Source organism: Plutella xylostella, chromosome 13 (genome assembly GCF_932276165.1).
Source record: "Plutella xylostella chromosome 13, ilPluXylo3.1, whole genome shotgun sequence".
Classification (NCBI taxonomy): Eukaryota; Metazoa; Arthropoda; class Insecta; order Lepidoptera; family Plutellidae; genus Plutella; species Plutella xylostella.
This window is the reverse complement of record NC_063993.1, coordinates 819,062-845,198: the sequence shown is the minus strand read 5'-3', so window position 1 is coordinate 845,198 and position 26,137 is coordinate 819,062. Positions and strand designations below refer to the sequence as shown.

Sequence of the window (26,137 nt, the reverse complement as noted above, 5' to 3'; positions counted from 1 at the left end):
GAACGTTACTATTTATTTTTTCTTTTGGGTTCTACATAAGTAAGTGTAAAAAAATATGTTTTTCGTACGTAGTGGATTAGAAACCATAGTTTCTACCAATTTTAGGATAAATCTAGGTCTTGGCGTTACAGAAAGTTAATTATCGTTTCTATCCATAGAACAATGCAGAATCAGTTTTAGTCATAGATAATAATAATAATAATATGTGGGGACATCTCACACACGGCCATCCGACCCCAAGCTAGGCAGAGCCTGTGTTATGGGTATCGGACAGCTGATATATTTACACAAATACATAGATAGATAGATATTAATTATAAATATCAACACCCAAGACCCGAGTACAAATATCTGTCTTTAAACAAATATCTGCCCCAGCCGGGAATCGAACCCGGGACCTTCGGCATAGCAATCAGGGCCACTAACCACTACGCCATTCGACCGTCCAGATCCTCGACCGTCATAGATCATGGTGGAATAAAATAAATCATCATTGATTTTCATTAATACCTGTTGCGTCTAAGCCAAATTATTAGAAAAGTATCCTCACGAAATTCCTGTCTGAACTCTGAACCCTCGACTAAAACAAGAAAAGCTTACAAAGTAAGTTTGACAGAGTCCCCGCTCGGCTCGATCATAGCCGGGGGCCATAAGCACCAATAAATTTCCCTCACGTCACCCGCTCCCTCAGAGGTGCATACGAGCACCGAACGATAAAATAAGGATTGAAATAAAAGTGCCACGAAAAAATAACTCCCCGGCCCCGATCGGTCGCTGGAGCGGTGGAAATGCGACCGCTCGGAAAGTATAATAAATTACAAGAGAAAAAAGTAGAAGATTGCAACTTCAAGTGGTCCTCGTAGACTGGGACTGTATGTGTGTGTGTGTGTGTGAAATGAAAAAGAAAATTAATCGGAGGCTCGACTCTGTACAAAGGATGTGGGTCGCTCTTTTACCTTGATTCTGTGAGAGGAAAAGCAATTTATTGTAAAAAGAAAAGAAATTCAAGGCGTAGTAGAATAACATTAAATAAAAGAAGATTAAAGCGCTTGTGGTTTAGCGGAAAATTGCGCTTTTTGTGTCAAAAGGGCGGGACAATAAAATAATATACTTAGGTACCTAAGGAGAAAAGGGTAATTCCTCACCTAATAAATCTAATAATACCTACATAAGTCATAAATTGTTAAAACAAAATATTTATTATACTCAGGTAACTTACGTCAAGTTAACGTAGATTGCTAGACAGCCAATTATTGTGCATTGCTGGACATGGTATCAGTCATGGTATGGAGTCTCACTCTGTCGTCGGCCTTCCACATTCATCCAGTAAGTAGGCACTAAATACTCAAAACTCCTCTGAGATCGTCGAGTATCTTTGAGCATAGTAGGTAACGGCGGAAACTGAAGTTTCAAAATAACAAAAGCTTGCCACTGAACACAAAACAAACAATTAATTAGTAAAGAAGTCAGCACAGGCTACTATAACACACAAGGATCGGGGCCCCCACTTTGTTAGTCGAATAAACAAAGTGGTGCTTGAATCGTCAGAGATCGCTTGCGCCTGTTAATTCCTAAGCATACTCGCTGCTTTTCATGAAACCTTCACCCCTGGGAGGCGATGTAGTGAAAACTACAGCTGCTTACAGGTCTTTCGTAGTAGCAAATGCTGCACAAGTACTTTGGTACATGTCGTCGCGTGTTGACAGCTTTTCATTTTCATTACGCCCACTGACTGCAGATAGGGAAAAAACTGGCAAAGCGCAAGTCTATGTAGGTGCAACGTGTTACATAGTCCTTTGTTGTAATTTCTGGACTGTTAAAGAGACGCGAATCTCGGGACAAAGCTCGTGAAGTTATAATAATGTATCCTAAAGTATTCGATGATATTTAGGATTATTTTAACAATACTGCTATAAGTACATTATTGGTTTTGTTGCAATTTCTAGTTGTGATTTATTAAAAACTACATGGTTACATAAAATATTTAAAATAATCATGATATTACTTTATTAATATTTACCTATATAACAGTATACTTACCTATACCTACAGCAAATACCAATATTTCATAATAAACACCACCCCCTATGACGTAGAATAAAGCGTCCTCACGGATCATTAACTAGAACGGCTTCCGATACTCTCCTAGTTAGAACAAGGCGCAGCTACCAGCGAGCTGCGTTTCAGAAACTCACAGTGGGGAGCCAATAACACACCGTCGCCATGGCAACCGAAGAGGGCCCCCAATCCACAGGGAGGGCGAACCGACCAGCTACCCCAGACCTTTCACGCTCCGAAATTACTTGAGAAAAAGATGCGCCTGAAAGAGATTCCGGAGCTCTTGGTTATTGTGGCGGAATCGGCGAGAGCAGTCGCAGTTCTTTATGGCACGTGTCTTCGGTACGCAACAAATTCTAGCAATATATGGAATGGTTTTGATGACTACGCGTTTGCGGTTCATTAAATGTGATGTGGGTAAATGTGTGTAAAAAAATATGTTTTTAATATGTCATATCTGAACGTGAACTCGCCACTGAAAAACTCTTCTATGTCGGGAACGTAGACTGCACTCATTAATTTTTACACAACATGCTGCAACCTGCAACATTCGAAGTTTTTTATATTTATTTGCAGACACCTGGGAAATGCAGTGCAAATGCAATGCAATGCCATGCATAATTTGGTTCCAAAAAAGCCCAAGCTTAAAAATATACGATATTATGATACTAAGATAAAAACAGCTGCATTCGTGCATAAATAGGACTCTCCATGGAGCGCACAACATTCTGTCCTCGGCATTCCTCATAAACCACAACATGACCACAGAATAATAACTAGTACCAGGTACAGAAGTCCATCTTCGCAATGGCTTGCAAAGAAATATGACTCCATTCCATAAGCAATAAGATCTAATTTAGATCGCGTTCCAGCCGCACACGTTTTTATTTACTTACCTACCAATTAATTTTTGAGGGAATATGCGCCTTATTTCACTGGACTACGGTGCATAATAAGTTATACGTGGTTATACGCATTGAAAAAGAAGCCACCTTAGGGTTGCCTCAGCACCACAGACTACAACGTTTACTAAGCAACGGACTGACTTTGTAAAAAGAATGTCATGTTTTAAAACAAAATTAATTTGAATTTAGAATACAAAGCTATTCCAAACTTTTTTTCTATTGGAAATAACCAGTAATAACAATAACAATTTCATAGTTAAGATATTTTGAAGTACATAAAATATGTATGAATCTAAGTACCTAAAACATTTAATTTTGTGAAAACATGTTTTTTTTTTCGTTATAATTTATATTATGATACAGAACGTGTTAGTTTCGTTAAGCACTAATCCCACACAGCGCACATTTTATAATCGATTCATTAATACATTTTGAAGGTAGTTGTGTCTGTAAATTTAATACTTTAACGAAAACAAAATTGGAATACACTTTGTTCAACATGGAAAAAAAAAGGGTTTGTAGTTCGGATTAATTTCATTTCAAATAAGGAACGTAGAAGAAATCAATAAAATACTTAGATTAGTTTTACCTGTCAGCATCTTTTGGTAATCTAAAAAAAAAATTTGGATCACGATCCGTATTTAAGCAATTAAATACGGCACAGTATTTTTTGTCCATTTTTCTCTTCATAAATTTTAATAAATACCTAAATACGACATTTATAAAGTAGTACGAAATAGGAACAAATAGCGCGCGCGTGTATCGTCTTCCGCTTGCGGCAGCCGACTAGATTTGCCCCATCGATGGGGCAGGCGCCAGGCTGGCGCCTGCGCCGCCCATGCGCGGAGTGACACAGGCCTGACATGACTAAGGTCGTCAGTTCAGTGGATGTTTGCCTGTCAGCGGTTACCTCTATGTTATGTACGGTTAACTCTAAGGGCTGTTTCACAATGTCTGGTTAACTAGCCACTTGTACAAACACTACTAACACTAAAATATTTATGTCTATCCTCTCAAATTTCAATATGCTATCACATATCACTTTACCAACTAGGCAAACAGCCTGCTTGGATCTTTTTGTGAGCAACATCAGGGACAGCACAGGTAAGGTAATTGAATTGGGTCTATCAGACCATAATACTGGACAGATACTAGATATTCCACAAAAAAACGCTAAACCTAGCAGCTTTTACTATATTTACAAAAGGGATTTTAATAATGACAACATAGTCAAATTTCGAGAGTGTTTAAGTAGTCTTACTTGGAGCCAATCATACAATGCGGATGATTTAAACGACGCTTTTGAAAATTTTCATTCTTTATTCGTATTGTTTTATCGTTTATGTTTTCCAAAAGTCAGAGTGAGGGTATCCATCGCACGAGATCGCCGAGTGTGGATCACCAAAGGGATTAAAAGATCATGTATAACTAAAAGACGTTTGCGATCAATTTATTATAAGTGTAATTCATTAGCGAATAAAACCAACTTTAAGGCATATTCCAAACTGTTGAAAAAAACTATCCATTTATCACAATGCAAAATTAATAATACCCAAATAAAGCTATCTAATAACAAATGTAAAAAATCCTGGGAAATTATAAACAAATATGCAAATGAACAATCAGTAAAAAATGAGATTAAAGAAATTAAATTAAATGATAAATTGATAAATGACCCTAAGGAAATGGCTGAATGTTTTGACAACTTTTTTATAGATGGTATTACAGGAAACTCATCACTTAAAAACAACAAAGTTAAAATAGGTAAATTGCAAAATAGCATTTATCTTCATCCATGTGATCCTAGAGAAGTTTTTAAAACTATTTTAGCGCTAAAAAATACTAACTCGACTGGTCCAGATGAGATATCGACCACAGTTTTAAAATCGACAGCCGATTTAGTGGCACCAATTTTGAGTTATATTGTGAATATTTCTTTCGCACAAGGTATATTTCCAAATACGCTCAAATTATTTTTGGTAAAACCATTACATAAAAAAGGTTCTAGATCATCTATGGATAAATATAGACCAGTTGCTCTTTTGTCTGTAATATCAAAAATATTTGAAAAAATATTCCAAAAAAGATTAATTTCGTTTTTGAACCAACATAATATTATTAGATGTGAACAATTTGGATTTCAGAAAAATAAATCTACAACTCTAGCGGTTTATACACTAATTAAAAATATCACTAGCCTTATTGACAAACGGCAACCTGCGGTGGTTATTTTCTTTGATATGACCAAGGCATTTGACTTTGTCGATCACGAAACTCTACTAAAGAAGTGTCACTGTTATGGGATTCGAGGCCCAGCTCAGGACTGGATAAAAAGCTACTTAGACAATAGAAAACAGTTTGTCCGAATTGAAAAAAAAGTTAACACAGTAACTGAGATGTTCGATTCTTCAACAAGAATGGTTAAGTTTGGTGTACCACAGGGAAGTGTTCTTGGGCCACTCCTGTTTTTATTATACATTAATGACTTGCCAGATATATCTTCCTACCAAACATCTTTATTTGCAGACGATATATCCATAACTGTCTCGAATAATAAATACTGCATAGAGACTGAAGTAAACAAAACTGTTGCTTCAGTGGTAGATTGGCTCGCGATAAATAATTTAAATGTAAATATTGATAAAACCACATACGTACAGTTCCAGAACTATAATAATAACCGATTAAATATTGAAGCCAAGCACCAAGGTGTGACAATTAAAGAGTCCGAACAAGTGAAATTTCTGGGTATCAATATCGATAGACACTGTAACTGGAAATTCCATATAGAAAGTGTCTGCAAAAAAATTAATAGGTTTGTGTATGTACTTTATAGACTAAATAAGATCTCCGGTCTACAAGTAGCGCTCACAGCATACCATGGCTATGTGTCATCTGTATTAAATTATGGTATTCTGATATGGGGAAACTCTACCGACATAAATAAAGCTTTTCTAGTCCAGAAGAAATGTGTACGAGCAATCTGTGGTAGGAAACCCACGGATTCTTGTAGACTATTATTTAAGAAATTTAATATTTTAACGCTAACAGGGATGTACATACTAGAAATTGGAATACATGTTAAAAATAACCCGGACATATATAAACAAGTAGGAAACGTAGTAGATTTTAACATACGAAATAAAAATAGACTTGTAATGCCAATTAATAAAAGTGCCTTATACAGGAAAAACTGCCACATTATGGCAATCAAAGTATTCAACCAAATACCAATGGACATTAAACAATTACCTGTAAAACACTTTAAGTTCAAACTTAAGAACTGGCTTATTCAAAAAGTTTTCTATACATTAGACGAATTCTTTATGCATAAAATATAATATCTTAGTATTAAATTTTAATGCCAAAATTGAATTGAAATTATCATTATTCTTATTATTTATTAATTGCTATTGTTAATGCACGATTGACATATTTATAATAATTTTTATAATTGCACAAATCTTTCATATAAATGTTTTATTAATGGTTGCATGTTTCTGCATGTTTTGTTGTTGATTTATATACCTGCCTGTTTAATCTAATTTTATGAAAATATTATGTTTTGTAAGTATACTTACATATAATTTGCATACCGAACAATCGGTGAAACTTGCCTGACACTATTTTATTAATGTAAGACCTAATTATTGTACCCATGTTTCTAGCAAATAAATGAATCTGAAATCTGAAATCTGAACATATTAAATCTAGATTTAGTGTCAAATCACGATTTAAGAAACGTCAATCCATATAAATTTATGGCTTAAATCGAGATTTAACACTATATCTAGTTTTAATATGTATGTGCAAGTCAACCTAAAACTTAGGGCCACTTGCGCCAACATATTATTAAATGTGGAAACTGAATTCACCTCTTCATAGAACTAACCAATTAGTAGCGTATACCTGCTGCTCCAATTCGCTAAACCATTCACAAAGCCACAAGTACATTTCAGCAAAGCGCATTATTCGTAAAGAGATTTTGTTCTGAGCTCTCACTGACATGTTACCCCAAATTCAGTTGGGAAACTCGCTAAACCTAACGCTTCGTATTTTAAACTGGTCTTAATTCTTTCGTTATATAAGGGTTAAATTGCAAGTGTTAATTTGAGGTAGTGAAGGAGTACCTTCATGCATATTTTGTACCTTCATTCATTGGAATTAATGAGGGTTGGCATATTACTGTTTCAGGTAGCTACACGGTACGCCGTACAGTCCCCCTGTAGAAATGCTTTGTTGGAATCAGATAGGATCACACACGGTTTAACCCCACTTGTAGCATGTTAACCCGTGTTTACATTTTTTTAACATACTTACTGACGTATACCTGCATTTTGAATGTACCCTAGAATCATAATTATATTATTAGAACGAGTATTTAATCTTTACCATAATCTAAGCACGAATGATAAAATATCTAGACAACATTTCTAAAGAAAATTGTAATGCCTGGTGGCCCTTTTATAGGTAATTTCTTCGGTACTTATTCCTATCAGATACCTAGTTAAATACTAATACCATGTTAGAGCATAAACGCAACCTAGAAATTAACTAAGTTATCCAGCACAGGCAAATACAATCGCTCGATAGCTATAAGCGTGAACAGGTAATATTCCAATCTATGTAGATAAATCAATAATAATGATGGTATGGCTATGGCTTGAGTATGATTGCGCGGCAATTTCTATCATAAATTATGCCTATATAGCAAGACTAGCTGAGGTAATGTTATACCTAATTTGGTATTTAGCCCTGCCTCTGAAACAATAGGTTGATTCTGTTCCAAAAAATTAAAATACTTCACCCCCTCTCAGAGTAGAATATGGCAAATAGGAACATTTTACTATCCAATGTGCTATTCAGTACAATAAATAATGTTAAATAATGTTTTTTTCCTCCGTACTCACAATAAATGTTTCCCCGCAGAGGCGACGCTCTGGCGACGACGTTGTCAGCTCTCTACGGCAAGCTGTTGGTGGTGATGGGCATCGCCTTCCCCATGGCCGAGGTCATCTCCACCTACATCCCGCCTTCTTTCTACGAGGTAAGAGTTGCAACCTTTTTGGCTGTATACTTCTTCGGTGCAGAATAAGAAACTTTTTGCGTAAATTCTTCTTGGTGCCCGGTTCGCACTGGCTGGTAATCGTTATGCCGCCTTCTTTCGAGAGACGAGAGCTGCAACCTTTTTGGATGTATTCTTCTTTGTGCCTGGCTGAATGTGCGTGAATCGATAATATTTTTCCTCTTTTTATGAGTCTCCCTTATTTGTTACAGAATTTTAATGCAGTATTTAGATTTTGACGACCGAATGACTGGCTAGTGTTCCGATAGTCTTGGCTTCGCTTCCTACCTACATATTTAGCATGCTTACCGCCAGTTTCATATTCTAAAGTAATGAGGTATAATGTCTGTTGCAGGGTTTCTACCTGTACCTGTACATCGGCAGCATGGCCTTCCTGCTGTACATGTACGCGGCGCTCGCCAACGACCGCAGCCGGGCGGAGAAGGATAATACTGTCGTGGCCAGTAAGTATTTTCATCACTTATGCTCTCAAAGTAGGTATATTGTGTGTTTTGCCCGAAAACAGGCGTGAAAATAGGTTGTGTCGTCCCTGGGAAAAATGCTTTCTTGACAGTTTTGGCATAGGGGTAAATTTATCACAGAGACATAGAAAGAAGGTTATTAAATCCATCGGACATCCTGAATAAAATAAAAAAATAAAATTAATTTAGTAGTTGAAGGTGTTTTGCTTTACACTTAGAGCAACCTAAAACTCAAGTCTTGGCAATCCAATTAAAAATTCCCAAAAAATTCGTCACTAAAATTATGTAATTACCACTGAATTTTTCATGAAAATAAACATAATTTGCAGCCGTCACGCGTCAGAGGCATTAAAACTGAGCGAGATGAATTTGAATTTTTAATGAACATTACCGCGAGGTCGCCGGGACCACCGAAACTGAATTATGGCGCTCCCCTTTCAAGATTCCTTTCAAAGGTCGCCCTGAAATGGGCACTTTACAGTAATATAAAGACCAGCAAAGTCCAAAGAGATTCTCTACGATCTCAGTAGAGTTTCGGAAGCAAAACAAAAGTCGGTCGACTTTTTTGCTTACATTTAGAGTTTGTGAATTTGTGTGTTCATCAAGACTTCTGTAATTTAATTTATTAAATGATATTCTATTCTATTCTGAATTCTAAGTACCTACAAGTCGCCTTTACTGCGTAATTGTTATCAAGATTATTGACCATTATGGATTCAGCTGAAAAGGGCTAGAGAGCTTTCAACGTTTCCGGAATTCATTCGCTCTAAGGTCAAGATCTTTCAGCGTGATTGCTTTCAACTGAGCATTCCTGAATCCCTGAACAGAAGTTGCCATGAAAGTTTCACAGCCAATTCCCTTTGAGCAGTTACTCGCTGAACAATAAGCATGACTATAACAGTAGGTACAAACTTTTCGTCTTACGATTTTTTGTGACTCGTGCCTTTGATTAAATTTGCTGAACAGCTATAGAAATATTAGCAGTCATAAATAAAAGATAATATAGTACGAGTCTTCTATTTCTAATTACATACTGCTATTGCTATAACTATTTTACTCCATATAAGCTAAAAAAAACCTTTTTCCAAGTAGAAAAGCTTAAAAATAAACAGAATTCACGTCAAGAAACTCATAAAAATACCTTGATGCTACTCGTAAAATAAAATACTCAGGGGCGTAAATGTAAACTATTGTGAAAAGTAAACAAAGGAGGCGTGTGTTGCCATGTACTATAATCCCACTTTCCCTACTTTTTATTCCAACCTTTTTGTACGATTAGCTGTGGTGATATAAAGGGTGTTTTCCTTTGTGCCGGCTCTGTATTTGTAATTTAAATCGCGGGAAAGCCGGGGAAAAACTAGGCTGAACAATGCTCCTTATGTGCTTATTGTAGCGCGCGCCTACTTCGCTTCTCATTTTAAAATGTTTTTGTTGTTGAATTGGGGTAAACTTTTTGAATAATGGATTGTATGACTGAAAGTTTAAATATGCCCCTTTAACTTGAGGTTCATGAAATCAATCCTAGGAAGGGTATAAGAATATACTTATGTGGATTTAGCATCTAGATACAGTGGGTTTCCATCTCTCCTTCTCTCAAAGTCAGCCTTCGCAAGTGACTTTCAAAAGCAATATAATTTAATAAGGCAGCGTAATCAATACGCTTTCAGTGTCTGAGACACCGACTTGCCCCGAGAGTCTATCAGAGGCCGTATTTGTATGCTTTTAACATTTATACTGGGATCTAATTTAATACATTTTATGTCTTTACTAGTAATTTTGAGCAATGCACCAAAAAAAACAAGAATATACAGTCATTATTAATACCTATATTCATCGTACGTAAACAAAATATTCCTATTTATTTTGTTCTTTGAAGTTCATGTTCAATCTCAATATTACCTTACGTACGTAGTGAAAAAAAATACCGTATATTTCCGGATAAGTAAAGTGTTCCCGAGCAAAACAACGTCAACATAATTATTATAATATTTTGAGGGACTGCCATTATGCAGCAAGCAGCGGCTACTTCACGGGTTCGTATCGAAGTCGATAAACTGTTTTATTGCGCTTTCCACCAATCACAATGTCGTATTTATGGCGAATCACGATATAGAGACGTTTATCTACGTCGATAACGAACCCGTGTTGCGGCAACTGCTTCCTACACTCACCACCCATCTACCCCTCTAGAGACGGACACGAGCTCATCCCCCTCCGAGTCGGAATCCTGCTCTTCCCGGACCGAGCGCTCGGCGCCGCCGCTGTCGCCCGCGCACCTGGCCGCCAAGAGGCTGTCTCTGGGGTTTGCACTGGCCACGAGGGCGCACCACTACGGGAGCTTTTATTTGAGGATGGGCGCTGTTGGTGAGTAGAGAGTGGTCGTTGTTTAGTGTATAACTACACAGCTTATAGTGAATAAGATTGTTTGATATACTTTCTGCTATTATTTTGTCTCCCTAGTAACGAATCAACTGCAAATGTCCGGCCATAGCGGAACACATCCAATCATCTGACGCACTAAGGAAGGTCAGCGAATTTGTTTTCACCATAGTGACACCCCTAGTCCAACTCTAGTGTTTGTCACCGAAACGCTAAGAAGGAGAACATTAATCACTTACGTACTAATCATTATTGCCGGGGCACTATTGACAAACTGCACACCGGCACCGGGTGTTAATCAGCTGACGAAGTATGGTGAAATTGGTTAGGAGATGGTTAGGAGAGTTGTAGACACCTTGGATGGCACTTTGTCAATGAAGTATCAAAAATATGATGGTAATCCTTCTTGGTCCGATTTCAAACCAATATCCGTGCGGAACTCTCTTCGTGCGAAGTTCGTTCGTTCGTATTGGTACGTAGTTAAGATGCGAGTAGATTTCAAACGATACTAAGCTTAAAGGTCAGGACACCGGCCGATTCCCTAATAGTATCTCGTGAATTAAATTCCTTAAGTTTACGTAGGATGTTGTTAATAAACAAAAATGTAAACAGATTTGACCTTTCCAGGAAGCTTTACAACTCATAACAGTTTCAAAGGCGATGTGATTAACCTTGTTCATACAAGTTGCTCTAACACGGCTCGGCAAAGTTTCTTGTTAGCTTAGGCTTAGCTTTACAACTTTTAACACTGTTAACCTAGAAGTGTACCTAACATATGAGATTAGACCTGGATTATGCTCGTGTTAGCCGTTACCGTCCTGTAGAGTTAATTTAAATTCGTAGATTGTATTAGGTTGCGTTGAGATTAATGATGTTTCATTTGCCTAGATGTTATTAGGATTACTTACTTGTAATTTTATTGTAATTAGCATATTATTATGAATAATGGATCGCTTAATTTCTTCTTATTCTTACTTAATTATTTACTTCAAGTCGCTATAAGTGGCTAATTTCACCATGCTATAACATACCCGCTAAAATACGAAACTAAACAAGCCAATACACCTTACTTCAACACGGCAACAAATTCCAAGGGACAAGTTACTTACAATCTAGCATTATTTACGAGTAGTACGAAACCGTAAACAACAGAACGACAGACCGAGGGGACATCGGGGCATGCGGGCCCGCGCCCCCCGCGAGGAAGTGCGGGACATTGGACCATAAAACTGGAATAAAGTTATAAATGATGACAAGAGGGCCACTGCCGCGGTTTGGGAATACAATGTGTGTTGTAAAAATATTAGTTTTTGTAATTTGAGAATAAAATAGTAAGTATATTCGGCCCGCATACACCGTCGCGACAAGAACCGGTTACGCGCTCGAGCCAAAGTTGTTTACAAGATAGTTTAATTAACAAATTAGACTGGACCATCATTAAAATTCGTGCTTTATATATAAACTATTCGTGTTAACATAATAATAACATGAAGTGCAATCGATGTGATGAAGTAGTTGGTGATTGTGCTGTGTGCTCCATATGTCGTGGGTCTTTCCACTTCCATTGTGGTGGTATTCAAGAAGTAGGCTATAAACGTCTCGGTGAACGTAAGTCTCAGTGGAGGTGCCAGACCTGCCGTGAAGGATCCACCTCGTCAGCAATTGATCCCGTAAATAAAGTGAGTCCGTTACCAGCGGCCGCGCCGCCGGCCGGTCTACCCTCGCCGGACAATACAAATGTTTCGGCTCGAGGTGATGGCGAAGGCGATGTGGTTTCCACCAATGTTTGCCTCTCGCGTATTCTTCAACAGCTGGCTGCCATGGATAAGAAGTTGTGTCGGCTCGATGAACTGAATTCTAATGTCAACACCGTCCGCTCAGACATACTGGAACTTCAAACATCCCTCAACTTTCACACGGCCAAATTCGAGGAGTTTACGAAGAAGGTGACGAAACTTGAATCAAAAGTGGCTCAGGTCTCCAAAGATTCGGAAGTGCAGCAAAAGTCCATTACGACCATAATCGATGACCTGAACCGGAATGACCAATGGGTTCGCCGCCACAACGTTGAGATACAGGGGGTGCCCGAGTCCAAAGACGAGAATTTGCTTTCCATATTTAAGAAACTTGTTCATCTCGCTGGTCTCCCTTATGATGCATCAACTGAACTGGACTTCATATCGAGAGTGGCCCACATGAACGCCGATAATAGCAAGCCTCGCTGCATTATTCTTCGCTTCGTCTCGCGTTACAAGAAGGACGAGTTCGTGGCGGCGCTCAGGAAGCTGAGGCTAACGGCTACGGACCTGGGCTTCGCAAACAAGATGACTCTGCATTTTAACGACCATCTGACACCGAAGAACCGGCTTCTACTGCGCCAAGTCAAAAAAAATGCAACTGACCTTAATTATAAATACGTTTGGGTCCGAAATTGTAGCATAAAAGTTCGCAAGAATGATACTAGCCCTATAATAAATATACTCTCTGAGAAGGATTTACACAAGATTGTATAAGTATTAAAATTGATGTCTTTTTACAGTATCCGAGCTCCAATGTCGGCTATAGTTACCTAAAGTATGTAATATCTTTAATAATAATACTACTAATAATATCACTTGCATATCCAGACCCGTTACAATATACATTACAATTAATGATCCTTTCACGGAAGGTACTATTTTGTATACTATGTTTACCGAGTACAAATATTATGTCTACTTTTTATATGACCATCAACTGTGGTCTTTGTAATAATTATGTCATCTCGCCGCCTTATATTCTGTCCATTCGAACATATAATTACTTGATATATCTGGCATATTTGGTTCGAGTTTTTATTTCAATTTTCCCCAACTTGAAAACAAATAACTTAATTTATTTTATTGATAACTGCTTATCTACCTGTCTTTATGAACTTATTATTAAACTAGTTAGAAAAGTTATGAAACAACATTTCTCAATTTACGCCTATGACATTATTTACAATAACAACTTTGGAGTTGTATTGCATCTACTTAATTTTGCCTGTATGTTTTATTTAAAAACAATTTTTTTCCATTCAATGCTAGCAAACTAAATATTTATTATCAAAACGTGCAAGGTTTGAGGACGAAAACTAACCTTTTCTTTAAGAATCTCTTAGGTCATGACTATGATTTGATATGTTTATCTGAAACCTGGTTATTGCCTAGTGTCTTGGACTCTGAGCTGTTCGGTGATAGGTACGTAGTGTACCGCCGGGACCGAGACTACGACAGCACGGGACAGTCGCTGGGAGGTGGCGTGTTGGTGGCGGTGCGGCGCGGACTGCAGGTGGCGTGCAGCGCGGCGCCCCCCCCGCCGCCGCTGCAGGCCGCGGACTGCATCTCTGTGGCCGTGCGGCTTGCTGGTGAGCTACTCCGTGTTTATTGTTGCTATTTTCCACATTGTAAGACTCAGGCCGACTCTGAACAGTGTTTTTTCGAGTTCATGGATGAATTACTTAACAACAACCCGGATGATTCTACACTAATTTTAGGAGATTTTAATATTACCAACGCTGCGTGGTTTCCGGCACCGGGTAATTCCCATGCACTGACTACCAATACTCAAGACAGATTGGCATGTCTCCTGTCTACTTTTTTATCACTTGAGGAATTATAAAAAATTATAACAACGGCCATTTTGGCATGTCCCTCAACTTCTTTATTTATTTGCAGGGATTTCTTTCCTTATATTGGTAAAAAATGCCTTTTAACTGAAAATATAACTTATTGACTATATTTAAAACTAAAATGTAATTAAATCCTGCTTAAACTGAATTTTACAAAAATATTTTAACAAGTCGTGACCCACGATTTTGCCCTGTCCCCAGCATAAAATGAAACTTTAAGCTCAATTTATTCAAAATTTTACTAAGTAGCCGAACTTTTGGAGTGATTTTTACGGAAGATCTACTAAATAATTATCGTTTGACATCATTAAAAGTGCGAATAATAGCCGTTTTATATTTTTAAATCGACAACAATCGCGGCCCTGATTTTGATACTTCCGGAAATGTCGGTTTTGTTACCGCATTTTTTCCTATAGGAAATTTACCAAATGCTTATTTTTTGTTTTTAAAATATGGCAATACTAAGATATTAGAGATTGCCGGCTTAAAAAATTGAAAAAGGCCTCCGTGGGTAGCTCAGTGAGACTGTCTTTATTACCAGTCGAACTGTGACCAAATTTGTCGTCAAGTTTGTTACTACCGTAATATCAATTATTTATGAACACATTTCTTTCAATAAATAAATATAAAATGGCATGGTTAATGCTAAAGAAATTGTGGTATTTGGTTTATCACTGCTAGTAACTGAACGGCTAATATATTTTTTCAAAGGTTTGGTGGGCGTGTTTTGTTACTTCGGTTTTGTTACTGAGGGTACGGTAACATATAGTTGGAACGAAAAAGTAACAAAATCGACAGGTTTACATGGCGACTTTAATAACGGAAGTCGGATAGCTGTGACTGTTTATTTATTATTATTTGTTGTTATAAATGTGTTTTTTCGAGCGATATAACCCAATTTTGAGTTAAACCTATTATCAAGATGTTTAAAGTGAATTTCATGTAAAATTGGGCCCATGTTTTAGATTCATCATGTTCAAATTTTGTGCTGGTGCCATGTAAACCAAGCCCAACAATTTTGTTACCGTCCGTTTTGTAACTGTCCCTGCATTTTGTTCGAAGATTTTGTACTATTTTGTTTAAAACTCTTTACTTTTATAATTTATTTGGTTCTAATTATTTAATATTAGTTATTCCCCAACCTATGTAAAAGTTATTAATGTGTTATTGTTTAAATTACGCCTCAGGCATTAAAAATAATTCTTGATTTGTTGACTGTGGTAACAAAACTGAGACATTTATGAATTTTTAACTGATTTCTAAAGAATATACGACTTTTTTCCCTTGATAATGTCATTTAAGAAGACTGTGGCTTTCCTTTAAATACGTTAAATTGAAAGAATACCTAAAGTTTAATTAATTATTTAGGCCCCAAGAATGGTAACAAAACAGAAATTAATTCATACTAACCGTCACATTTTTTCATTTTATTAAATAAGTACAAATAATACCGTAATTACACAATAGATTTTAATAACTATAGATTAAAGCGGTGTTATTTCATTTACTCAAAATATATTACAACACCTAAAAATAAAAACATAACATTTTCATCCGTTGTTATAAATTTTTATAATTCCTCACTTACTGATCTTAAGCAATTTAATGGTATACCGAATTCAAATGGTAAAATGTTGGATCTAGTCATCTCGAACTTGGGGTGTCTGGTAAGTCGCTGTGCGGAGCCGCTCGTGCCCGAGAACAAGCACCACCCCGCGCTGCAGGCGTCCCTGGAGTGCGTGGCGCAGGCCGCGCTCGCGCCGGAACCTCGACTTCAGTATAAATTCCACGCTGCTGACTACGAGGCTATTAATTCTGAAATCTCATCAACTCCGTGGGACAGTATCCTGAATCCTGATGACGTGGACGCTGCATTGGATACTTTTTATGAAATTATAGGTGATATCATAGCTAGGCACATTCCTTCCCGCCTAGTGAAGTTTAGCAACCGTTTTCCACCGTGGTTTTCAAAATCATTGATAAAAATTATAAATAATAAATTAAACCACAAAACGCAAGGCTAAGGCTCTGGGAGGAAAAGCAGCCCCAGGATCCTTTCCTACCTCTTGAGGAAAAACTTGCTCCCGGTAACAGTCTTCCCTGGCACATCTGGAAGACTCTAAATCGGTTGCGAGCAGAGGTAGGCTGCTGCAAGGACAATCTCTGTAAGTGGGGCTATACCGTTGGTACCAACCTATGCGACTGTGGTACCGCCCCCCAGACTATGGAGCATTTACTCTCCTGTCCCCTGTGCCCTTCCACCTGCACACGGGAAGACTTACTCCAGGCCAACCAGAATGCTATCAAAGTTGCTTCTTTTTGGTCTGGACAAATATAAAAAATCGCATTTCACTGACACGAAAGAAGAAGAAGAATAATAAATTAAAAAAACATAAGAAGTGGAAACTATATGGCCGTCAATCAGATTATAATGAATTTTCACTCCTAAGATCTCGCCAAAAAAAAGTTGAGAAATCATGCTATACTCATTTTATTTTTAAAAGTGAAAGTATTTTAAGAAAAAATAGTAAGTATTTCTGGTCGTTCATAAAATATAAGAAGAAGACCCCATGTATCCCTGACTCAATGTATTTAGGAGATGATTATGCGAATGATGGTTCAAATATAAGTAATCTATTTAATAAATATTTCCAATCAGTGTTTGTACCTGATTCCATAGTTAACCATACATTCAGATCACCACCTATTTCTTCACCCCTGAATCTAAGTACTATTACTCTTAGTCATCATAAAGTTTTTAATTATCTAAAGAGCATAAACATAAACAAAGGTAGTGGTCCGGACGGTATTCATCCGGTGTTCATCAGGAAGTGTTCTAAGACACTTGTGATTCCTTTATGTTTAATATTTAATTTATCCTTAAAAATGGGCATTTTTCCTCACTCATGGAAGAAGTGCCTGGTCGTTCCTATCTTTAAATCTGGGGACAGACATAATATTAAAGATTACCGACCTATATCAAAATTATCTGTGTTAGGCAAGTTGTTTGAAAAAATTGTTTTTGATGAAATTTTTCCACATATCCGTCCATACATTATACCAGAACAGCATGGTTTTATGCCAAAAAAATCCACTGAAAGCAATTTGAACGAATTTCTTGATATTGTGATCAATGCTCTTGACTCTGGCCACCAGGTGGACGCCGTGTACACTGATTATTCCAAGGCGTTTGATCGAGTATCACATAATTTACTCGTTCAGAAGCTGCTGGAGTTCGGAGTGCACGGCGACCTCTTGCGTTGGCTTGACTCATATCTTAGAAATCGATCACAAGCAGTCACCGTAAAAGGTTTCACATCATCCTTTGTTCCAGTGTTTTCCGGCGTCCCTCAGGGATCTCATTTGGGACCTTTATTGTTCATAGCTTTTATAAATGACATATCATGCGTTTTCTTAAATAGCTCTTTTTTACTTTACGCTGATGATAATAAAATATTTAAAATAGTAAAGACTGTAGATGATTGTATATCGCTACAAGAAGACCTAAACCGTCTTTGTACCTACTGCACAGATAATAAGCTAGGGTTAAACGCGCAGAAGTGTGCCATAATATCTTTCACAAGAAAGAAGACTCATATAAATTACAATTATAAACTTAATAATGAGGTCCTTCTTAGAGTCTATGAAGTAAAAGATTTAGGTGTTCTCCTTGATAGCAAACTAAGATTTGATTCACATATAGCTTATATTACTAACAAAGCATTCCGAATGCTTGGATTTATATTAAGAACTGGTAAGGAATTCGAAAAAGCGGATACCATGCTGCTTCTTTACAATAGTCTTGTTCGTCCTCTCCTTGAATATGCGTCGACTATTTGGAACCCGCAGTACGCTGTATATGTGGGAAAACTAGAAAAAATACAAGAAACTTTTCTTAAACACCTATTTTATAGAATTAATACTAACAAACTCAAATCCGATAACTCCATTTCACTTTTATCACTTAAAAATAGGCGCAATTATCTTGATCAAATGTTTATGTACAAATTACTTAATAATAAAATTGACTCCCCAAACTTGCTTTCTAAAGTACCTATTTTATGCCCTAGGGTAACTTGTCGAAAGCCTAAGTTATTCCATGTACCTTCAACTCGAACCAAGTATGCTGATAATGCTTTTATATCACGTGCATGTACATCTTTTAATAAAAACTTCTCCAAACTTGATCCATTCCATACTAAAATGTGTATATTTAAAAAATACCTAATGAATACCTTTTGTGAATAGGTTTATAAGGATTATTATATTGAGCCTTGTAGTATCTTAAATTTTGCATAGTCTCTGTGACCTTTGTAATTTTTCTGTTAATTTTGTAGTATAATTGCTCTGTGTAACCATGTTTTTGTGTGTGTTAAGTTTTTAGTGTGTATTGTGGATTTTTAAAACTAAAATGTCTTTAAATATTAATGGAAACTTTATTGGAAAAAGTACTACTTATGTATTTAACTTTAATGCATCCATCTGCTCTGTATGTTTCCTTAACAATAATAAAATAAAAAAAATAAAATAAAAAAAATAAAAAAAATTACCTGCTAAGGTAGGTAATTGAAAGCTTTTCAAGACAAGAGCAACGTTTACTACTGACTGAGTAACTTACAAAGCTTTTTTAATTTTTGTAAGCTACATTGTGTCTGCCTAAATATTGAAGGTTCCATTGTTTTTAAATTTTATTTAGGTAAATCTTATAAATTAATGCTGTAGGTAGGTAAATTTTTAACTGCGAAGAGTGTCTTTCAGTCTGTCGACAAAGTTTTCCCGGTGTCTTGAACTCCAACATATATCGGAACCTTGTCAAAATAAATAGGGGCGCGGAAACATAATACGTTTGCCACGGAACACCACAAGATAAGGGTGCGTTCGCATCAAGGCAAAGCTGAGCTGTTTAAACAAAACAGCTTTCGAATAACGTCGCCTGTTATCGGGTGATACGCTAATGTGAATGACTGTGTCGAAGGACTGATAGCCGATAGGGTGATAGCCAAAAGCATCTGGCAAATTCTGGATGCATAAAAAACTAATGCCCATGGCATCCATCGACGTACTTTGGGACAAGGCATGATTTATGCAGCTGTTCGAAAAGTATGGAAGAGCTGATTATCATTTCGCGGTTTGAAAGTTTCGCAATATGTCGGGTACCTGGAAAAATTCTGATAAATTTCCGGCCTGTATAGTTTAGCTCGTTTTTTATGGAAATACAGCCTTAGTAATTAGTCCGGGACCAATCCGGGACCAAGCAAATATTTGGTGCACCATACCATATCTCACCAGATACCTATTTGCAGTTTATTATTTTTTTAATTTGTATATTTGACGCGATGATGTGAAAGCATGCTATCCTTTCCCGCCGGTGCTGTGCTATGTGTACCAATGAATATGATTGGTGGATATCAAACGCATCCATAGCAACGTAGCATAGCACATCTCAGGTGGAAAGGCAGCCTAACCCTGGTGGCGGTGTCACGTTGCCAAAGGCAGCCCCTGTGCGGTCGTTAGCGCGTCTGGCGCTAGTGGCAGGCCACTATTTGAACATCACGGAAGTAATGTTAAGCGATTTTGTAGTTTTTCCGAACAGGCGGAAATTTATACGGATGCTATGATGTGATGTGAGTAGAGAAATACACAGAGAATCATGCAAACAAATCGCAGGTGACTCATGTATTAATTATGAAATCGTAACAGAATATTATATTTTTTAATGCAAGACAACATAATTATGAACTTCATTTGTAATAGTTATGTGTCGATTTGTTTAAATAACAAGCAAGAAGAAGATACGTTATTTTTGTACGAATCACGATAAAACAGAGACTACTTAATCCTCGACTTAATATTGGACGCCATGACAAATTTATCCTCACCAAAATTTTGTTTTGTTTTACTTTTTATAGAAACCGATATTTATTGCGTATTAAATTAGGTTGCTTACTTATCTGGGACACAAAATTGTATTATAAAACGAGTCTCTTTTTATTAGTACTTAATTCCACTTCAATTGAGCTTCAGTATTGGAAATGTTTTATTCTTCTTGATTTTGTCAATTGAGTTTAACTTGATAATTTTCCAAGCTTTGTAGAATAATCGACGTGGTTGAGAGAAAAACTAACGAAATATTGTTTGGCACTTCCTATATTATTGTATTACAGTCTTACCACAAAAACTAGACACACGCTAAAAATCTGTTTTCTTTAAAAAAATAAATTGGGAATAACTGACAACAACTTTTAAAATATTAGGTACTTCTGCATTCAGCTCAGGTATTTATAGAATTATTCCATGAAATAAAGTCGGTCTTGGATTAGAGTTCGAACAAAAGCTCGGAACAACAGGACGGGAGCTTTTGCATTACAACGAGAACTCCAAATGAAAAGCTTTTTTCAGTGTGATTTTGTCTCCTGTAAAAACATTGGTTAGTGACTGAAAAAACTTTACATGAGAAGTTCTGTTTTTTTTTGTTGAGATTTTTTGTATGAGGGTCCAAGATTATTTGCATCAATCAAAATATACACAATTATACTTACTAAATACCTAAAAGTTACAAAGGTGAATGGCTGATGAGAATGGAATGATGAGAACAGAGTTTTGTTGCCTGTGTGGGTGGATGATACTGATAATTATTATGATGATATCTGCCACGACCCTTTACGAATCCCGGACCTTTAGGGATTAATACAATAAACCCCTTAACTGTTTGGCCAAAATAATAATAGTTTTGCTCTAAGGTGTCTTTCAGTTCCCAATTTACTCGAAAGAGGAGGTCTTTCAATTAGTTCCGCTACATTTACCGATAATTCTGCTTCAGTGGGCAGGATTTCTTAAGAAATTAGTGAAAATAAGGTAGGTATTTTGAGTTAAGCTCGTCTTTACTGCCATGTGAGTACATTATACAGATATATTATTTCTATGGATGCACGAAAAGCCTTCCCAAGTGACGTGTGAATTAATGTTCTTAAATATACTTATGTCCTGTGCACCCTGTGTTAGCCAACAATAAATGATAATAATCTGTGCAGCGAGCACAGGACTCGATATTATTTTCGAATCTACACGAAGGGTCACTTTTACAAAACGCTAAATCAATTTTTAAATACATTTTGTACTAACTGACAGACGTAAGACAGGCTACTAAATACGTTTAGCGTTTGGTGAAATTCCACCTAACATAATATGGTAAAAACAAATGTCACTTTTGGAACTAACTTTGCCCAATTTGCCTTACATTTTGACAGTGACAGTTGACGATACGCAACTTTAACGGAGGTTCGAAACTTGTGCTCGCGACTCCGAATGGTAACCTTTCACCACATTAACCCATGGTTCTAGTATTTCACCGAAACTAGTATCATTATCCGAGTATGTATCCGGCTAATGACCTCCAATCTTCATCCTTGCAGTATTCAGAATCGGCTCGATGATTCACTCAGGACTGTATTTCGAGCAGCAGAGATAGTCAAATACCTCAAAAACGCGTCTAACCTGGTTAAACCCAGGTATGTTCCATACCAGACAAACCTTCGCTAACAACCAATCATCAGCAACCTTCATCTCTCTTGCAGCATTCGGCATCGGCTCCATGATCTACTCCGGGCTGGAGTTCGGGCAGTACTTCGAGCTGGAGAGGAACACCACCTGCCACAACGTGCTGCTGGCGCTCACGCCGGCCACCCGGATGGCCTTCATCTTCATACAGATGTACTTCATCTTCCTTAACAATGAGGTGAGGGGGGAGAAAGGCTGTAAGAGAACCAGAGGTTTTTGGAGAGTTAATAATTTAAAGGGCTCAAAGCCCTTTTATAAGGCATCATTTTGCTGTCCATCCGTCTCTCTCTCTGAGGTAGGTACAGTACACAATTTGAAAAGGGCTCTTAAATACGAAGAAGTGTGGTGGCAAGAAGTGGTGGTACTAAGTATAACATTAAAGTTTGTTATTACGTAAGTCAATAGTTTTACCGTTGGCCTAAAGAGATTTTTCAACCTCACCACACCACCGCTTAGTCAGCTGATAGTGCAACGAATGTACATGGAAGACATAAGTAATTATTATGTGGTAAAAGAATTATTCTTCTCCTTTCAATAGATCAAAATGTAAAACTCCACCCCTTAAACCTCCCCTCTCTCAAATTCCAGATGAAAGTGTACAAGCACAAGATCGTGGCCCGCTTCGGGCTCATGCACATGGTGGGCACCAACCTCAGCGTGTGGCTGAACGTGCTGGTGCAGGAGACCAAGCACGAGATCCTCACCTTCTACGACCCCGAAAACCGGACCATAGGCCTGCAGCACCGACTTGGTAACCACTTCTTTAGCTGTTCCCGCGAGCTTCGCCTTAAAAAGTTTTCCTGCGGGAATTTCGCGATGAAAAGTAGCCTATGTGTTAATCCAAGTTTCAGTTAACTCCATACCAATTTGCTCCCGGTACCTCCTGCAGGTTGACTGGTAGAAAATGCTTCTAGCATTAAGTCCACCTCATTGTACATATTTACTTCTGTATATTGTGCAATAAAAGTATAAATAAATAAATAAATACCAAATTTCATTACAATCGGTTCAGCCGTTTTTACGTGAAGAAGTAACAAACATACTCATAAACTTTCGCCTTTATAATACATGTTAGTAGGATTCCCAATCTCCGCTGCGGTGCAAGTGGCCGAGGTGAAGAATTTGCTTCTACTTAGAACTTGCTATCCCTGATTTTTTTTCAAATGAAATACTTGTTATTTAACATAGGCTTGCTTTATCAGTTAATAGGCGTTTATTTACCGCCACAAAGGGCATTGACTGGACAAGAATTGGAGCCGCGACCGCAGTGTCCTGTCCTCTCTAATCGATATTTTTAATGAAAGCCCGAGCCCAACTATAATGGACGGGTCCGAACGTTACTGTCAAATCCACTATTAACCAAGTTATTTCTGAGTCAAGTCATCTTAAGGTCAAACTACATTTTTAACCAAATTCTGTTTTCGTCAAGTCTTATGTTTGTCAAGGGTTCCCTTAGGCAATGCCTGGTACAGATGAGTGGAGATGCAGAAATATGTCATATTGATTCTTAATCGGCATTTTGTAATAAGCTCCTGGATTCTTCTGTGCGCCTAGTACTTTTAAAAGCCAATCGAAATGCTTCTTGCTGATAGTAGGCCTATACTTCTGCATTCGAAGTCCTATCCTATCAGCTTCATGGGTTCTTTATCGACGTAAATAAAGGTCACTGTATCGCGATTCGCCATAAATACGGCACTGCGATCGGGACCAATCTAACCAGCCCTCCCACCGCCATCAGGTACACTCATCCATACCGGAGCGGCACCCCGAGCTGGGCGCCTTATGTCGATAGATTATAAGGAATGCAGATAAAGAATCAGTGTGAAAATGGCAGACGCAATACGAATTTAGGTCTTACTGACCTGAATTTAGGTATTATTGACAGCTGCTATTCCATATTGATTGTTAAGGGACTAAGCTCCTTGATTCTTCTGTACTCTTAGTACTTTTTAACAGATTTAACGAATATCGAATCTTCTGGGGCACGGGTTCGTTATCGACGTCGATAAACTCGTTTAACACGCATTCCGTTATTCACATAGCCGTAATTATGGCAAAACGCGATATAGTTACTCTAAAATACGTCGCTAAAGAACCCGTGTACTGTAAAAAGTGTACCAGGCGCACATGAGAACCAAGGAGCTTGTAACGGAATGCCCATCAGATCAAGACCAATCAAACCAGGCCCCCCATGCATGTGATATGAAAAATGACGAAAATCATTCTAACTTACGAACACGATTGTACTTTCAGGTGTCATCGAATGCCACGTTTGGCGAACATTAGACTTGACGAAAAGAGAATTTGGTTAAAAATTTAGTTTGACCTTAAGATGACTTGACTCAGAAATAACTTGGTTAATAGTGGATTTGACAGTGACGTTCGGACCCTAATGGACGACCTGTTGTTAGCCTCTTTTATCGCAGCAGGTAGGCAGGCTTTATGTAAACATATATTTTAATATAATAATTAATGTAAGGAATGTTAAGATATTGTAGTGTTTTAAATTACCCTACACCAATGCGTAAGGTATTTATGACGAAATTAAATAAACATACGAGTAGGTATATAATGTACTAAAATATGTCGTAGACTTGTCATGTACAATGCCATTACAGCGAAATATTTCCGACCCCCGAAAATCAAACCGTATTGGCAATCTATCCTACATAACGACTTGACAGCCCGTCCGTAGTTCGGCTGGTGGTAGCCGGGGCTGTATTCAGGGAAGCGCAACGTTTCAATGGAATTTATAGCCCCCATAGGAGACAGGATTCAAATCATAGTGTAGATAATTCTTGCACATCGATCTTTATACTGCAAATACCTACATCACATCATAATTCTGTACCCAGATAATTGGTTATGCTAACTTATGACTGATCATTTTTCGCTAGATCATCTGGCCAGGAATACAAACCAAAAATATTCTTCATGATCACCCCAGTGTCACCATCCATGTGATTTTAGTCACATAAACCGTAACTCCGGATGGCTTTAGCATCGTAGTCCTACCCACGATACCCCCCCACACCCTGTCAGCAGTGACTAGTGAGCCGCCGCGTCACTGTCCGCTGCTTACTGGCGGTTCCCTTTGAGCGGACCTAATTGGATCAATTACACGGACGCTGCGGTCGTCAGCGTAGTCAGTAGTCACACCCGCTTTTGCTAAAATGCCCTGGACATTTTTAGCTCTCGACTAAAAGTTGGGATTGTTAAGTTAGGTACTAGTAAAATACTCGTAAGTTACTGTTATTGTCGTAGATGTACGTCGGTCTGTTTGGTTGTATGTGGCACCGTAGTAGAACCGTATGGATGGTTGTATTTAAACGCGCTTTTTTCAAGAGGCTTCAATTAATCTTCGATCAATAATTGTACAGTGACCTACAACCAAAATAAAATATCAATCTGGGACTCAGGGTTGGCCGAGGAAAAAAAACGGAAACCGATCAATCTTTGCTACTATCAACTTATAGCTTTACGTCGTGTTGGATATCCATTAAGGATTATTAGGGACGTAACTCGAGCGAACCATTTCTCAGTTAACTTAGTCAACCCACAAAATTTCACCTTTGATCAATATTTCATTTCAATCCTTTCAATACAGAGCGTACCTACATCTGAATTCTCTAGAGAATCACTCCAATTTTTCCACCCTTTTGCTCAGTAATTGCGTTTGCAACACCTCTCTGTTTCAATTTCAACCCCTACAATTTTATTTATGAAGGTACAGTTAGTAGCTAACTTCGTGTTATTACTTTACTTAAAAGTGTAGCCTTTTCATAAGTTAAACGAGCTGTTCCTAGTTCGTACCCATTAAGAAGAATATTTTAGTCATAAAGAAGCTAATAAAAAATTAGATTGTATAGCCAACCCCTCAGTTCAAAATGTCACCCTTTTCTCGGTATTTCATTAAACTTCACAACTTGTTTTTATTATCTCGGACCTTTGTCAAAGCCTAACAAGATTACGGAGCCGTCGATCAGGGAATGCTTATTGCATGCCAAATTCCTGCGCGACCTTCCGCGGAATTTCGACC

General features: G+C 37.6%; 1 protein-coding gene across 1 annotated transcript in view; it reads left to right on the top strand.

Annotated features, from left to right (window-relative positions):
- The window catches only part of LOC105398248 (proton channel OtopLc), a 73,993-nt gene that overhangs the window by 45,362 nt on the left and 2,494 nt on the right, over window positions 1–26,137 (top strand). The window contains exons 4-8 of the mRNA XM_048625197.1: window positions 7,893–8,010; window positions 8,384–8,492; window positions 10,701–10,874; window positions 22,116–22,276; window positions 22,687–22,849. Of these exons, the coding sequence (XP_048481154.1) occupies window positions 7,893–8,010; window positions 8,384–8,492; window positions 10,701–10,874; window positions 22,116–22,276; window positions 22,687–22,849 (725 nt within the window). The remainder of the gene's footprint in view (window positions 1–7,892; window positions 8,011–8,383; window positions 8,493–10,700; window positions 10,875–22,115; window positions 22,277–22,686; window positions 22,850–26,137) is intronic.